The following is an 18,216-nucleotide window of genomic DNA, read 5'->3' on the forward strand; positions in this document are numbered from 1 at the left end:
TCAAAATCCTACTAGAACAGCTGAACTTTATTTGTGATCAATCAGAGTCACTTTAAATGATTGCAGGTGTGTAATGACTTCCAGTTTGAATGTGATTCGTTAATTCTGAACACAGCCACATCTCCAGTAATACGAGGGTGAGCACACTTATGCAACCAGGTTTTTATTTTTCATTTTTCCCCCTTGAAAATTTCATTTTGTTTTTCAATTGAATTGTTCACATTATAGGTCACATTAAAAGTGGAAAAAGTTCTGACATGATTTATCTTTGTCTCATTCTTTTATATCACAAAAACCTGCCATTTTAGCGGGGGTGTGTAGACTTTTTATATCCACTGTAGGTGTTATGTCAAGATGGTGCAAAATAATTGTGTCAAGGACTAGTTGAGGAATTCTACATTAGATCAGACCCATGCTAACAATACAACTTTGCAACAGACAGTTGTGTCATTATTTGTTTTTATTGCCCCACGTCCTCGTTTCTCTGCAGGGATGCACACAGTTGCTCCTAAAGCCAACACTTGCTCTGACCCCGGGAAGACTTGTAATCCGTGCCTGGATGCGGCCAAAGCCTGCAACCTCAACAACACCTGCAAGAAACAGCGCTCCGCCTACATTGCCACTTGCAACAAAGGGAACCCGTGTAACCGCAAGCGCTGCCACAAGGCCCTGAGGCAGTTCCTGGACCGCGTGCCCACAGATTACAGCCACCAGCTGCTCTTCTGTCCCTGCCAGGACCTGGGCTGTGCGGAACGAAGAAGGCAGACCATTGTGCCCTTCTGCTCCTTTGAGGACAAAGTCAAACCCAACTGCCTGGAGCTCAGGAAGACCTGCCGTCAAGACCCTCTCTGCAGGTGAGACGTTTCGGTGTGAGGAATCACCTGTGTGTTAATGTGTGCTTGTGTCTGGTCATGTGTCCACCGGTGTGTAAATCATGAGTATATCAGACGCACAGCTCCCTACTTAATTATTGCATCTACATTAAATGCATGCTATGTAAAACAATGTTTTTGCTGCAGTCTCCTTCTACTGTAACATCCTAACGTTTTTATTTCAATAGAGTAATTTTGCCAGGATGTTTGGCCACTCTGGGAGGTCTTATGGTTAGAGATAGGATGATGACGAGAGGCTAAATTGAAGGGACAGTATTAAATGTGGCTGAACAAAACATTAATGGATCACTTAGACTGTGTTTCTACTGGATTCAACTGACCCTATTCAATTCTCATCTACTCAACCATGACATGTTTCCTTGCAGTAGAGCCAAGTAATAAGGAAGATGGAAAGCTCAAAATCATTTTAATATCATTTTAAGTTAAATGAATAAGTCGTTTGTCCAAAATACAATTAAATATGGCTACTGTATACAGTATCCCACAAAAGTAAATACACACCTCCCATTTTTGCTAATATTTGATTATATCTTTTCACGTGACAGCACTGAAGAAATGACACTTTGCTACAATGTAAAGTAGTGAGTGTACAGCTTCTATTACAGTGTAAATTTGCTGTCCCCTCAAAATAACTCAACACACAGCCGTTAATGTCTAAACCGCTGGCAACAAAACTGAGTACACCACTAAGTAAAAATGTCCAATTTGGGCCCAAAATGTCAATATTTTGTGTGACCACCATTATTTTCCAGCACTGCCTTAACCCTCTTGGGCATGGAGTTCACCAGAGCTTCACAGGTTGCCACTGGAGTCCTCTTCCACTCCTCGGTTTAGACATTAATGGTGTTGTGTTATTTTGAGGGGACAGCAAATTTACATGGTTATACAAGCTGTACACTCACTAATTTAAATAGTAGCAAAGTGTCATTTCTTCAGTGTTGTCAAATGAAAAGATATAATCAAATATTTACAAAATATGTCTTTTGTGAGGTACTGTATATCCCAATAACAGCAAAGAACATCTAGCATCAGTATATTGTACATTATATTGTCCATCAAAACAGAATATTTTGTCTGTAGTTCTGATCTAGTTCTGACACACCCACACACACACACATTTTGTCCTTATCCCCTAACCCTAATCCTAACCTTAACCTAACATTATCCACAATAACCTAACATGTTTGTCTCATCTTGATCTCTCCCAACAAGGAACAGGAACCATAAATCTAACCTGTAATGCATAAACCTAATAGTAAGCTCAATTCTAACAATAACCCCAATTGTAAGTTCTACCCTAAACTGGAAAAAACCTTTTTCCTACCAAAGGCTGGACAAAAAATTTGGTGGTGACTGATCACTATATATGTTCAGCTACTTAGGGACTATATGACATAGCTGTTAGCTTTGATATTTGAACCAGCAATGATAGGATTACTGGCCCACTTCACAACAGTGTAAACATTCAGTAAAAATATATATCATACTCAAAGGGATGACAACAGGCAGCCCAAGGGCCGAATGCTATCTTCAGAACCTTTTGGATGCTTTTCAAACCATACCTGCTTAAGCACGATGTACTGTTAAAAATAAAACATATGGCATTTTTTTACAGACTGTCATAGCCTCATTGGTGAGTGAGTCTTTAAGTCAAAAATAATTCAGCAAAAATATTGTTTAATTTACACAATTAGTTTTATTGATTAAAAAGTAGTGTTTCTTATTAAGGTGCTCATTTATTTCAGTTATTTTCAAATACAATATTTTTTAATAACATAGCTGTGTTTAATTTGCATTCTCCATGTTTTTATAATTATGTTTTGGCTCCCCGACAATCCGCTCCATCAACATTTGGCCCACTGTTTAGTTGCCTACCCCTGGATACACAGATGGTTAAGCAAGAAATAGTTCAGTGATAACATCCTCTTGAAATGAGAAGTACTTTAGTTAGGCTTCGTGTTTCCTACATACTGATTTCCCAGATTGTGCTGTAATAAACTACAATATTTTACTGTCTCTGTTTAAATGTCACTCTGTTTAACTGAGTGTAGGCTGCATCAACAGAAGTCTTCCCTCCACCTTTGACATAATACTGTGATTAAGATTAAGATTCACGGTTGAAGATGCACTTTGAATGATATACTGGCTGCTAGTATGTAGTAGTTTTACTTGTGGTATTAGTAGAATTACTAGTAGCATTACTGGTTAGAAGTTCGGCTATATAGTTCAGATATACACAAGCTGTATATTAGGATGCAAAAGGGTTTTTGTATGTATCTATGTACATTCCTGTTCAAAAGTTTGGAGTCATTTAGAAATGCCCTTTTATTCCATGAAAACATACAAGAAATGAGTTGGAATAAGAAATATAGAAAAATGAATAGGAAGTATAGTCATTGACAAGGTTAGAAATAATGATTATTAATTTAAATAATAATTTTGTCCTTCAAACTTCACTTTTGTCCAATTATCCTCCATTTGCAGCAATTACACCCTTGCAGACCTTTGGCATTCTACAGTAGTTGTCAATTTGTTGAGGTAATCAGTAGAGATTTCACTCAATGCTTCGTATAGCACCGCACACAAGTTGGATTGGCTTAATGGGCTCTTCTTATATACCATACGGTCAAGCTGCTCCCACAACAGCTCAAAAGGGTTGAGATCCGGTGACTGTGCTGGCCACTCCATTATAAACAGAATACCAGCTGACTGCTTCTTCCCTGTAGAGTTCTTATATAGTTTGAAGTTGTGCTTTGGGTTATTGTTCTAGTGTAGGAGGAAATGTCTCCTATCAAGCGCCATCCACAGGTTTTTGTGTTTTCTGTGTTTTTTGCCCTGTCTGAGATACGGCTTTTTCTTTGCAACTCTGTCTAGAAGGCCAGCATTCCAGAGACACGTCTTCACTGTTGATGTTGAGACTGGTGTTTTGGTGTACTATTTAATGAAGCTGCCAGTTGAAGAACTATGAGGCATCTGTTTCTGAAATGTATTTGTCCTCCTGCTCAGTTGTGCACTGGGGCCTCGCACTCCACTTTATATTTTGGTTAGAGCCAGTTTGTGCTGTTCTGTGAAACAGCATTGTACGAAAACTTCTGTTTTTTTGCAATTTCTTGCATTCAATAGTCTTTTTCAGAACAACAACAGACTGATGAGCTGGCCATTTTGAGCCCACAATTAATGATGCTCCAGATACTCAACTAGTCTAAAGAATGGCAGATTGCTTCTTTAATCAGCACCACAGTTTTTAGCTGTGCTAACATAATTGTAATTAATTTTAATGGACAAAAATGTGCTTTTCTTTCAAAGACAAGGACATTTCTAAGGGACCCCGAACTTTTTAATGGTAGTGTTATACATATAATTCAATATGATGGTCTCCATTTGCCTGCGGAGGAACATTCCTCTTTGTCTATTTTGTGTAATAATTGCAAATATTTGTGGAACATTTTTGTTTTAGCTCTTCTGCAGGCAAAGGTTTTGTATAAACTCTTTAAATAAACAAAGTATTTTGTTGATGGTTGGATGGGTTGGCTTGTTGTTTTACTCTGGAGTGTTAGTTTGCGGAATGCCTCTATGTTTACTTTATCTCAAGACTTATGTTACAAAATTCCTAAATGTTCATTCTTCTTGCACAGAGGTTAACAATTCACATTGTTCTTGAATAGAGGTTAACAATTCATATTCTACGTGAGTAGTGGTCTATAGAATCCAGCACTCAGTCATAATAGAAAAAAGAGCAGTTTATAAAACTGTCAGTTTGTTATTAGTTAGTGGACTGTCCATCGTCTCAACTTCAATTTATGATTGTGTTCATAATGACATTGCAGTCTGCCTGTGTAATGTATGGTCAGCTGAAGTCGATTTAGATGACCTTTTAATCTACCATGTGTCGGCTGTACACTTCCTTATTGAAACGCATGACATGGTCTCAGAGAGCTTATTATCTTCTTCTGTTGAATGCCCAGTGGAGGTCAATAGTGCAATGTGTGGATACGAGATGGAAGTGGGTCAATATGACCATAACAAGCTCTTGGAGAAGTATCTCCTAGAGGAGTGTCTGAAATGCAAGAACGTGTTACTTAGATGGTAATTCAATTGGTCAGCTTTATAGAATATTCTCCTTAGTTATTTCAACCTGAGCTGTCCACATTAATTGGCCATACAGTAAAGGGTTCTGGCAGAGGCAAATCTGCCACCTGCATCAATATCTCTTAGGTCGTCTATACCATGACAGTGATTGGATCCATTTCATTAATATGCATTTTTATCTTGCAAGTGAAGACTGCTTTCCCACTTATCCTACCCCCTCTCATTGACTGTCTCAGGCCCATTGCACCTCCTCCTAGGATGGTAGGAGAGAGTCATTGAACTACTAGCATCCCAGATTGCTGCTGTCTCTAAACAGGCCGATACACGAGTAGCCCCATTTCATTTGAGAGTTGACGAGTGGGGATGGAGAATCGATCATTCTGTAGCCACTGCAGGAGAGGTCAGTGGTCTGGTCACAGTGGTATGGATCAAGCATTGCTTCAGTGGCCAACGGACATCCAGTATCTGCAGAGTCGGATCAGCAGGGGAGCTAAGTAGAGCTGAAGAGCTTTTAAGAGGCACTAGTCATTGGCTGCTTCCATTCTCTCACACTTGGCTTAACTTTCGTTGCGGATGTTATTTCGTAAGCCAGCACAAACAGAGCATTCCTTCTGTGTTGGCTCCGCCTTGCTATTGGATATAGTGTGTACTCAGTAGGGACTAAGTCCACTGAGTGACAACTGAGTTATATTTGGACGTGTGCTGTGTACACAAGGTCCATAACAGTTGACCCTGTGCAGCTCAGTGAGTCTCATATGTACACTATTGACTGCACGAAGAATCAATGCAACACTTCTATCTTTGATTTATTTCCTCTGTTTTCTTTTGCTTTACTGTGTGATCTTTGATTGGGTTCTTTGGCCAATAGGTTTCAAAGCATGAGCTGAGAGCCTATCGATCTCTGCACAGGTAACATGACCCAGATACTGTAAATCTTGGAACTTTACTTATAAATAAAGTAGCCCTCAGATCTCCACCTCATCCAAACATCGAAGCCAGCTCTGCTTTATCGGAAACAGAAGTTTCCAGTGAAGTGGAATCAAATGCAGGAATGGGAAGGGCGCTGGCCCAGCATTTCTACAGATTGTTTTAGATGTTCTTGGAACACTATGTATACTGTAAGGAACTAATATACATGTATTTTGTTAATAACTGATTAGTAGGGTGCTGAACAGCTTACTTTGTACATTTATTTAAGTTGCATTTTATTTATTTATTTTATTATATATATATATATATATATATATATATATATATATATATATATATATATATATATATATATATATATATATATATACAGTGGTGGAGAACAATTATTTGATACACTGCCGATTTTGCAGGTTTTCCCACTTACCAAGCATGTAGAAGTCTGTAATTTCTATCATAGGTACTCTTCAACTGTGAGTGACGGAATCTAAAACAAAAATCCAGAAAATCACATTGTATGATTTTTAAATAATTAATTAGCATTTTATTGCATGATATAAGTATTTGATACATCAGAAAAGCATAACTTAATATTTGGTACAGAAACCTTTGTTTGCAATTACAGAGATCATATGTTTCCTGTAGTTCTTGAACAGGTTTGCACACACTGCAGCAGGGATTTTGGCACACTCCTCCATACAGACCTTCTCCAGATCCTTCAGGTTTCGGGGCAGTCGCTGGGCAAAACAGACTTTCAGCTCCCTCCAAAGATTTTCTATTGGGTTCAGGTCAGGAGACTGGCTAAGCCACTCCAGTACCTTGAGATGCTTCTTACGGAGCCACTCCTTAGTTGCCCTGGCTGTGTGTTTCGGGTCATTGTCATGCTGGAAGACCCAGCCACGACCCATCTTCAATGCTCTTACTGAGTGAAGGAGGTTGTTGGCCAAGATCTCGCGATACATGGCCTCATCCATCCTCCCCTCAATACGGTGCAGTCCTCCTGTCCCCTTTGCAGAAAAGCATCCCCAAAGAAAGATATTTCCACCTCCATGCTTCACGGTTGGGATGGTGTTCTTGGGGTTGTACTCATCCTTCTTCTTCCTCCAAACACGGCGAGTGGAGTTTAGACCAAAAATGCTCAATTTCTGTCTCATCAGACCACATGACCGTGGCAAACTTCAGACGGGCCTGGACATGCACTGTTTTCAAAGGTTTTTGTTTAATTCTATAAACTATTGACAACATTGCAACCAAATTCAAAATAAAAATATTGTCATTTAGAGTCTTTATTTTTAGAAAACAACTACTGTTCAAAAAAAAAAAAAAGATGCATTGTTTTCAGACCTCAGATAATGTAAAGAAAACAAATTCATATTCATTTTTCAACATCAAAATACTAATGTTTTAAATTAGGAAGAGTTCAGAAATCTATATTTGGTGGCATAACCCTGATTTTTAATCATAGCTTTCCACCAGTCTGTCACATTGTCGTTGGGTGACTTAATGCCACTCCTGGCACAAAGATTCAAGTAGCTCAGCTTTGTTTGATGGCTTGTGACCATCCATCTTCCTCTTGATAAAATTCCAGAGGTTTTTAATGGGGCTCAGGTTTGGAGATTGGTCTGGCCATGATAGGGTCTTGATCTGGTGGTCCTCCATCCACACCTTGAGTGACCTGACTTTGTGGCACGGAGCATTGTCCTGCTGTAAAAAACTATTCTCAGACTTGGGGAACATTGTCAGAGCACAAGGAAGCCGGTGTTCTTCCAGGATAATCTTGCACTTGGGTTGATTCATGCATCCTTCACAAAGACAAATCTGCCCGATTCCAGCCTTGCTGTAGTATCCCCAGATCATCACTGATCAAATTTCACATTAGATGTGAGACACTGTGGCTTGTAGGCCAGTCCTGGTCTCTGTCTAACCATTAGATGACCAGGTGTTGGGCAAAGCTGAAAATGTGACTTACTTCATTCCTCTAAGGTCCAATCCTTATGGTCTGCAAACTTCAGCCTAGCTCTTCTTTGCTTCTCATTGATGAGGGGCTTTTTTTTCTAGCTTTGCACGACTTCAACCCACCCTTAGGAGCCTGTTTCGAACCGTCCTCGCCGTGCACTTCACCCCAGCTGCTGTTTTCCATTCTTTTTGTAACAAAACCACTCTGACCTGTTGAGGCATGGACTCCACTAGACCTCTGAAGGTGTGCTATGGTATCTGGCACAAAGACTTTATCAGCCAAGTCCTCTAAGTTGCAAGGTGGGGCCACCATGGATCAGACTTGTTTGTCCAGCACATCCCACAGATGCTTGATTGGATTGAGATCTTGGGAATTTCGAGACCAAGTGCACTTGTACTCGTTGTTGTGTTACTCAAACCATTCCTGAAACATTTTTGCTGTGTGGCAGGGCGCATTATACTGCTGAAACAGGCCAGTGCCATCAGGGAATGCCATTGCCATGAAAGAGTGCACATGGTCTGCAACAATGCTTAGGTAGGTAGTAAGTAGCAGTCAAAGGTTTGGACACACCTACTCATTCAAATGTATTTTGTAGGTTTGACACTGATGACAACTTTGTACACTCTTGGCATTCTCTGAACCAGCTTAATTTCATTTGTGGAATTACTTTCTGTCTTAATGTGTTAGGGTTGGTATACAGAGTGTGACAAGGTATGGTGGGTATACAGATGACCATCATTATGTCTGCACTGTAGTAGTACATAATGGCAAGAACAGCTCCAATAAGCAAAAAGTCAGTCTAACTGTAAAATGTTAAGAACCATGAAACTGGCTCTCATGAGGACAGCCACAGGATTGGAAGACCCAGAGTTACCTCTGGTGCAGAGAATAGGTTCATTGGCGTTACCAGACCCAAAAATTGGCAATTAACTGCTCCTCAGATTGCAGCCTGAATCAACCGTGCAGTGATAACTACGTGAATTAGACCTATATGGTCAAATTGCTACAAATAAACCACTACACAAGGACACCAATAAGAAGAAACTTGCTTGGGTCAAGAAACATAAGAAATGGACATTAAACCGGTGGAAATCTCATGACGCCAAATGTGAAATTTGTGTGGTTCCCACTGCAAAGCATGGAGGAGGAGGTGTGATGGTGTGGGGATGCAGTGCTTGTGAAACTGTGTAACTCCTTCAACACTGTTGTAAAAGCATTCCAGATGTCTACCTCATGAGGCTGGTTAAAACAACAGTGGTCCAAGCTGTCATCAAGGCAAAGGTGGGCTACATTGAGGAATCTAAAATACATACAGCTCTGTATAAAATTAAGAGACCACTGCACCTTTTACTTTCCTTTCCAAAAAAGTCGTAAGGTAGGTTTTGAGTGAGGAAATTTGACGCTTCTGTTCCTCACTTGGTGTCATCCTTTTCAACTTTATTGGAATGGAAAGAAAAAGGTGCAGTGGTCATAGTTTTGATGTCTTTAATATTATCATACTGTCCCGTTTCTGGTAAGCAGGATACCAGACAAGGACTTGAAGCACAAAAAAAGGGTTTAATGATGAAACTGAGGCAGGTAGAAAACAAGAAAACGGCAGGAAATCAGCAGGCAGGCAAAAACACAGACCGGTGGCAGGTACCTACCCAATAAGACTCAATGACTCAAAGGGCTAACAGAATAGGGCAAACTAAATAGGGTGTTAATGAGGACTGAACAACAAATGAAAACATTCAGAACCAAGAAGGCTATGTTAAACAACAAAAGAAAAAAAACTTTACAAAAATGTACACATGCAATGTGGAGAAAGGCAAAAATGAAGAAACACTGTTGAATGATTAGCTGTGTCCAAAAGTTTGACTGGTGGTGTACATAGGTATTATCTTTTTACAGAAATTTTTCTGGCATTTTTTTGTTTTATTTTTGTGACCAAATCTTTATTTTATTTTATATTATTTTCCCTATTAGGGGTTAAAGGCCACATTTTCACAGTAATATTTGAATGAATTAATATTTAGCTTCATACTGCATATACATACTATTATTTACTTTATTTGAAAGGAAGGTGTGGAAAGATATAGGATAATTTTTGCTGAAAGAGCAGTGGGGCAGTTTCAATCCCACCCTGCAGCATGTATTATTTGTGCCAGAGGCAATGGCTTAGAATGCTGGACCAACCAAGGCCACTCATTTAACTCTTAATGTAATGTTTTAATGTAGTGTTTTACTAGCAATTCTGGTTTCTTGGCCAGGGATGACTAACAGTCTCAGTGTAACCTCTGGTACAAAGAAGGAAGATTCAAGACAAGATTCAAACAAGATCGGTCATCCCTCGTCTTAACTAATCAGCTCTCCATGAACCTGAAAAGCCTGTTATATATATATATATATATATATATATATTTTTTTTTTTTTGTGCATAGTACTTGGACAGATCTCTATCTCTGCCTTGCCTAAAACAAGACAAGCTATTGAAGCCTTAAAGGACACCGTTCTTGCAATATTGTAAAAACTGCATTGCACACCGAACAAATGACCTTATACAGCAGTACACTTCTTTAATCAGATCTCATCAAATGGTAGGACGTGCTCTGCTTGTTAGCTGTACATAAGAACACAAATTTGAGAGAGGGTAGAAGAGCTGTGCAGATCATTTCAATACATGGATTACCGTATTTCCAGGTAGCGCAATGTAATCTCAGAGGGAACGTATAGAGGAAGCTGCAATCGTAACAGACCAATCCTAGCAACCCCCACAGGAGGAATTGGGGTCACGGCAGAGTTTTCACTTTGACTGCTTGGGGGATTCCAACCTACAACCTTTTGATTACTGGCCCAGTGCATTAGCCACTAGGCTATCGGCTGCACCAAAATTGTTGAGGCTCATGTCAAGTATGAGAAACAAGTAGGTCTTAAAGCGAGTAATTCCACTGATAGAAATGCAACCTGTGCACAAGCTAACTGGCTAGCCATTTTAAACACTGGTTACAATGTCATTATCTAGATGTACTCACAGTCTAAATAAAACACATTAAATAGAATGACATTATTACACGTGGTCACAAATGAAAAACTCATAACCACCCAACAAATAAACCATGCCTCCAGGCCTTCTTATCTCATCAGATCACACCTCTGAAGAAAATGGGAAGTTTTCTTCACATTGAACCCAAACCTATTCACTTGTCTTGGGCATGAGGTGTTAAAAGCAATTTGGGAAACCATTGACTTGTCAAATGTGTTATTTTATTTAATACAAAAATAATAGAATAGTTTGAACGAAACAAAGCATAATTTTCTATCAGACCAATCAGTAAAGCCCCACACTGAAAAACAACACAATGTCACAGTGTAATGTAAATGTTCCCATTTCTGAGGAATGTGGTTAAAGGGACTGATAAATATTTGATAAGTAATCATAATTATTCCTTGTAAATTATTTTTTTGTATTTCAGGTGGACAGTTCACATATTAATGCATTTGTTAGCTTACTCAAGCATTACCATTGTTTACATTGTTTGGAGAGTATTATGGAGTCATGTTAACCTTCAATAATCAATTTTACTTGCCAAATATCCTACACGTTCCTGTCTTGTGTGACAGTTCATTAACAATTAATTCTAATTACCAATTAGAGAAACAAAGAAAACCGCTGAAAGCTGAAATGCCTATGATATCCTTGAAATGGTTCAACAGATGTGAAGATGATGTGAAGAATTAACATTTGTTCCCTGCAATCTGTACTAAGTCCACAAGCAACTTTATGAATTGCAGCACAGATTTGCTATTGACTGAAAGCCATATGCCCTTATGACCTTTTAGTCAATAGAATGTATCCCAATGAGTGTGTAATCAAATAGCCATGTGTTTCCAAATAAATGTGCCATCAAATGACAATTGCCCAAAGATTCTCTGAATTGACTTCTGATCCTGATCATATAGACAAGGCCAGATTCAACACCAACCAGCTACAATGGCCTTAGGAAGAATGCATTTGTTGAAGACAACAGACCATTATGATATGGTTTAATAATGCTTCATCTTTGCCTTTCCCATGACTTTATAGGCTAAATGGTAGTGCAGTGTATCAGATAAAGAAATATTGAATAGGGAAAGTCAAGGGAGCATCAGCAATTATGGGTTTGATTACAGGCTCAAAATGGACAGAAACAAAGATCTGAAACTCATCAGTCTATTCTTGCTTGGCTATTCCAGGCAAGAAATTGCCAAGAAACTGAAGATCTCATACAGCACTGTGTACTATTCCCTTCACAGAACAGCGCAAACTGGCTCTAACCAGAATCAAAAGAGGAGTGGGAGGCCCCAGTGCACAAATGAGCATGAGGACAAATACATTAGAATGTCTTGTTTGAGAAAAAGACGCCTCACAGGTCATCAACTGGCAGCTTCATTAAATAGTAATTGCAAAGCACAAGTCTCAACATGAACAGTGCAGAGGCGACTCCAGGATGGAGTTCTGGCCTTCTAGCCAGAGTTGCAATGAAAAAGCCATATCTCAGACTGACCATTAAAACGAAAGTTTTAATATGGGCAAAATAACACAGATTCTGGACAAAGGAAAATTTGAAAAACTATTATGGACAGATGAAAGTTTGAGCACACTTGTGAGACACAGACCAAATGAAAAGATGCTGGAGGCATGGCGGAGGCGGCAGTGTGATGGTCTGAGGGTGCTTTGGTGGTGGTAAAGTGGGAGATTTGTACAGGGTTAAACAACTCTTGAAGAAGGCAGGCTAACGATCCATTTTCAACGCCATGCCTTACCATGTGGACAGCGCTTGATTGGAGTCACTTTCCTCCCACAACAGGACAACGACCCAAAGCACAGCTCCAAACTATGCAAGAACTATTTAGGGATGAGGCAGTCATCTCTATAATGGAGTGGCCAGCACAGTCACCGGATCTCAACTGTTGGAATATATTCGTGTAGTGATTACTGTAGTAAGAATGTACTCGGCCTAAAATCAAGGGAGAAAGAGAAGCTTTTTTAAAAGCACCGCAGCAGATTTGTCCAATGTTCAATCGATCTCGCTGTAAAGATGGTTGCTAGCGATTATAAACATTGAATGGCATGGATACCTAGCACAGATCACATCTCCACAAGTACCCCCATGCCAAATGGTCAATGTAAGTATTCCACTTTCCTGAGGTTGGCAGATCGTGAATCTAAACACAGATGTTTCTGTTGTTCTCATTATTTAGGGACATTTTACTTTCAATGAAACATAAATTGATGTGATTCTGCACAACCCTATTGAGCTGTTTTAGGAGCAGCCGTATGGTATGTAAGAAGTGGCAATCAAGCCTATCCAACTTGTGGTTAGGGCTACAGGAATCATGGGGTTAAATCTCTTCAGATTACCTCAACAAATTGACAACTAGAATGCCAAAGGTCTGCAAGGCTGTAATTTCTTCAAATGGAGGATTCTTTGATTAAAGCAAAGTTTGAAGGACACAATTATTATTTAAATTAAAAAACATTATTTCTAACCATGTCAATAACTATATTTCCTATTCAAAATCCTACTAGAACAGCTGAACTTTATTTGTGATTAATCAGAGTCACTTTAAATGATGGCAGGTGTGTAATGACTTCTATTTAACATGAGTTTGAATGTGATTGGTTAATTCTGAACACAGCCACATCCCCAGTTATAAGAGGGTGTGCACACTTATGCAAGGTTATTGTAAGGTTTTTATTTTTCATTTTTCCCCTAAAAGATTTCAGTTTGTTTTTCAATTGAATTTTTCATGTTATAGGTCACATTAAAGGTGGAAAAAGTTCTGACATGATTTATCTTTGTCTCATTCTTTTATATCACAAAAACCTGGCATTTTAACAGGGGTGTGTAGACTTTTTATATCCACTGTATATGTGTGTGTGTGAGTGTTTTAATGAAATGGTAAAGAAAAGGATGCTTTCCAAAGATATAACTTCCCCAAGATATTTGCTGTTGAGGGGCTATACAGACACAGTGGCTTGGCAGTTGATAACTGTGATGCCCTTTTCCTTCCTTCGTGAGGAAATGGTTTTTAGACTTTCATCTGATTTGACTCAATGTTTGTCATCGCTGAAGATAAGGGATACAATTCGATGTTAAAAGCCATTAGTTTTGTATTACGCTTGAACAAGATGGATGGGCATTCACCACTGACCAAATTACAGTGTTTAAAGCGTCAAATATTTGAAAGGAGTCTAGCTCTACGCGGCCTCCCTTTGCCACTTCCCAGGGCTGAGTGTCTGAAATAACCATAAAACTCTGAGAGCCAGACAGCCTGTAATTTCAGCAGCGAGCACTCCACCAAGGTGTAATGGAAAAGCTGTGGCAGCCATGAAATGTGCTGTGTATCGATGTTGGAACACTATTGTCCAAACACTCAGGACACCTTTCTAAACTTTAAATTACTGTGTTTAAACTGTCATTATCTGAGAGGGCTTTTTCTCTTAAAACATGCAGTCCCTTTCCTATAGTCTCTACACCTACTGCAGACACTCATTCCTGTCCAGTGTGATCGTGATCAATGAACAAGTTGTCCAATGAAAGGCCAACATGGAAAGTGTGATGACTGTTTGATTTTACAGATGTAGAAAAGAGAGGACGCATTGCTAGGCAGGGAAGTCTCTCGGTCTCTGTACACCTCGTTTTCTCTCTATCAAAATGATGGGATGTTTAAGGGAATACGCAATTTGTTCCAGTCAGAGAGGGAGAAGATGAGAAGGTTTCTGTAGAAGCAAGGGGAAAAGAGGTGCGTGAAGCCCTTCTGCCTGAAACAAGGCTTAGATGTGATATTCACAACATGTCATATTGAGAGCCACTCTGGGTGATTTGAAAGGGAGCGGAAAGAGAATGAAGTGGGGGAGAGAGAGTAAGTTTTGCTTACGGCCTATTCCGTGCACACAGGCTGCATAATGTTACTTCTTTTTCTCCAGAGAAAATCTCCAGCATGTGCACATGTCATTGGAGATGCATAGATGAACTATAATAAACATAGGATTGTTGTCCTGTGTTCTTTGATAATACATTCATAAAACATCTCAGTCATGAACTCCCCCAAAATATCTACACTCACCTAAAGGATTATTAGGAACACCATACTAATACTGTGTTTGACCCCCGTTCGCCTTCAGAACTGCCTTAATTCAACAATGTGGCATTGATTCAACAAGGTGCTGAAAGCATTCTTTAGAAATGTTGGCCCATATTGATAGGATAGCATCTTGCAGATGATGGAGATTTGTGGGATGCACATCCAGGGCATGAAACTTCCGTTCCACCACATCCCAAAGATGCTCTATTGGGTTGAGATCTGGTGACTGTGGGGGCCATTTCAGTACAGTGAACTCATTGTCATGTTCAAGAAACCAATTTGAGGATGGGTACATGGTGGTCATAAAGGGATGGACATGGTCAGAAACAATGCTCAGGTAGGCCGTGGCATTTAAATGATGCCCAATTGGCACTAAGGGGCCTAAAGTGTGCCAAGAAAACATCCCCCACACCATTACACCACCACCACCAGCCTGCACAGTGGTAACAAGGCATGATGGATCCATGTTCTCATTCTGTTTACGCCAAATTCTGACTCTACCATCTGAATGTCTCAACAGAAATCGAGACTCATCAGACCAGGCAACATTCTTCCAGTCTTGAACTGTCCAATTTTGGTGAGCTCGTGCAAATTGTAGCCTCTTTTTCCTATTTGTAGTGGAGATGATTGGTACCCGGTGGGGTCTTCTGCTGTTGTAGCCCATCCGCCTCAAGGTTGTGCTTGTTGTGGCTTCACAAATGCTTTGCTGCATACCTCGGTTGTAACGAGTGGTTATTTCAGTCAAAGTTGCTCTTCTATCAGCTTGAATCAATTGGCCCATTCTCCTCTGACCTCTAGCATCAACAAGGCATTTTCGCCCACAGGACTGCCGCATACTGGATGTTTTTCCCTTTTCACACCATTCTTTGTAAACCCTTGAAATGGTTTACAAACAAAACATGTAATTAATAATTGTGTTACTTGAGCCTCTGAAATAAGATATTTTTCATGTTTTTGTCCAGCCCATTGAATTTAAGCTGAAAGTCTGCACTTCAATTGCATCTCGGTTGTTCCAATTCACATCCATTTTGGTGGCGTGCAGTCATAATTATGAAAATTGTGTTAGTGTCCAAATATTTCCGGACCTGCAAATCTAGCCAAATTCTAAGTGTAGTTTTGTTTGGGCTAGATGTGGCAATGAGGCACACTCATTGCCTCATAGTGGACATATATTTTTTAACTTCTTCAGCAATCAGGTTGAGATCATTTGATTGACTCAGCCATTGCAGAATATTCCATCCCTTTGCTTTAAAAAACTCCTGGGTTGCTTTTGCATGTTTTGGGTCATTGTCCATCTGTACAGTAAAGTGTCATCCAATCAACTTTGACTGAATCTGAGCAGACGATATATCCCTGTACACTTCAGAATTCATCCGGCTGCTTCTATTTTCTGTCACATCATCAATAAACAGTAGTGACCCAGTGTCATTGGAAGTCTTTCATGCCATGTCATCACACTGCCTCCACCCTGTTTTACAGATGATGTGGTATGTTTTGGATCATGAGCCATTCCAAGCCTTCTCCATATTTTTTTCTTCCCATCCTTCTGGTACAGGTTGATCTGAGTTTCATCTGTCCAAAGAATGCTGTTCCAGAAACGGGCTGGCTTTTTTAGATGTTTTTTTGACAAAGTCTAATCTAGTCATTCTATTCTTGAGGCATATGAATGGTTTGCAACTTGTGGTGAATCCTCTGTTTTCGCTCTCATGAAGTCTACTCTTTATGGTAGACTCAGATAATGAGATGCCTACCTCATGGAGAGTGTTCTTCATTTAGGCTGGATGTTGTCAAGGTTTTTTTTCTTTACCATGGAAAGGATCCTATGATCGTCCACCACCGTAGACATCCAAGCCTATTTGTGTTGCGGAGCTCAACAGTGTGTTTTTTTTTACCAAAACTGTTGATTTGGCCACTCCTAATTTTTCTGCTATCTCTCTGATGGATTTTCTTTGCAGCTTAAGGATGGCTTGTAATTGAGAGCTCCTTTGACCGCATGTTGTGGGTTCACAACAGCTTCCAAATGTGAATGCCACACCTGGAATCAACTCCAGACCTTTCACCTGCTTAATTGATGGAGAAATAATGAAGGAATAGCCCACAACTGTCCATGAAACATCTTTTGAGTCTAATGTCCAATTACTTGTGGTCCCTTGATAAAGAGGGGGCCCATATTCATTACGTAACTGTATCTTTAATATATTTTGGTAAACAGCCAAAGTAACAAAACTTGTGTCAGTGTCCAATTATTTCCGGACCTAACTGTATATACCTGACCATGCGTGCAATACTTCCCCACTTCAAGTCAAATGGTTTAGGAGATAATTTACTTTTATAGTGCCAGTGTGTGGTCATGTTGAATACATGGTGTCTTACCATTATTGTCAAAATATCTACACCTGTTTTATAATCACTTCTGTGTATTGTAGTTCCTTTTATTTCATAGTACATAAAAGACAGGGTTGTTAGAACCTCATACGTCATTGCTATACGTAGATCTGCCTCAGGTCTGCCTATACGTAGGCAAGTTATGTGTAGAACTGCCTCAGATCTGCCTGAGATCCGCCTATACGTAGCCAAGTTATGTGTAGATATGCCTCAGATCTGCCTATGCGTAGCCAAGTTATGTGTAGATCTGCCTCAGATCTCTCTCAGATCTGCCTATACTAAGCCAAGTTATGTGTAGATCTGCCTCAGATCTGCCTTTACGTAGCCAAGTTATGTGAAGATCTGCCTCCGATCTGCCTATACGTAGCCAAGTTATGTGTAGATCTGCCTCAGATCTGCCTGAGATCCGCCTATACGTAGCCAAGTTATGTGTAGATATGCCTCAGATCTGCCTATGCGTAGCCAGGTTATGTGTAGATCTGCCTCAGATCTCTCTCAGATCTGCCTATACTAAGCCAAGTTATGTGTAGATCTGCCTCAGATCTGCCTTTACGTAGCCAAGTTATGTGTAGATCTGCCTCAGATCTCTCTCAGATCTGCCTATACTAAGCCAAGTTATGTGTAGATCTGCCTCAGATCTGCCTTTACGTAGCCAAGTTATGTGTAGATCTCTCTCAGATCTGCCTATACTAAGCCAAGTTATGTGTAGATCTGCCTCAGATCTGCCTTTACGTAGCCAAGTTATGTGTAGATCTCTCTCAGATCTGCCTATACTAAGCCAAGTTATGTGTAGATCTGCCTCAGATCTGCCTTTACGTAGCCAAGTTATGTGTAGATCTGCCTCAGGACTGC

At 39.8% G+C, this 18,216-nt stretch overlaps 1 protein-coding gene across 2 annotated transcripts in view; it reads left to right on the forward strand.

Moving 5' to 3' along the window:
- The window catches only part of LOC105014499 (GDNF family receptor alpha-2), an 80,220-nt gene that overhangs the window by 33,130 nt on the left and 28,874 nt on the right, over positions 1–18,216 (forward strand). For both annotated transcript variants that reach the window (XM_010876887.3, XM_010876888.3), the window contains exon 4: positions 491–854. In XM_010876887.3, the coding sequence (XP_010875189.1) occupies positions 491–854 (364 nt within the window). The remainder of the gene's footprint in view (positions 1–490; positions 855–18,216) is intronic.

The sequence above is a fragment of the Esox lucius genome, chromosome 13, assembly GCF_011004845.1.
Source record: "Esox lucius isolate fEsoLuc1 chromosome 13, fEsoLuc1.pri, whole genome shotgun sequence".
Lineage (NCBI taxonomy): Eukaryota > Metazoa > Chordata > Actinopteri > Esociformes > Esocidae > Esox > Esox lucius.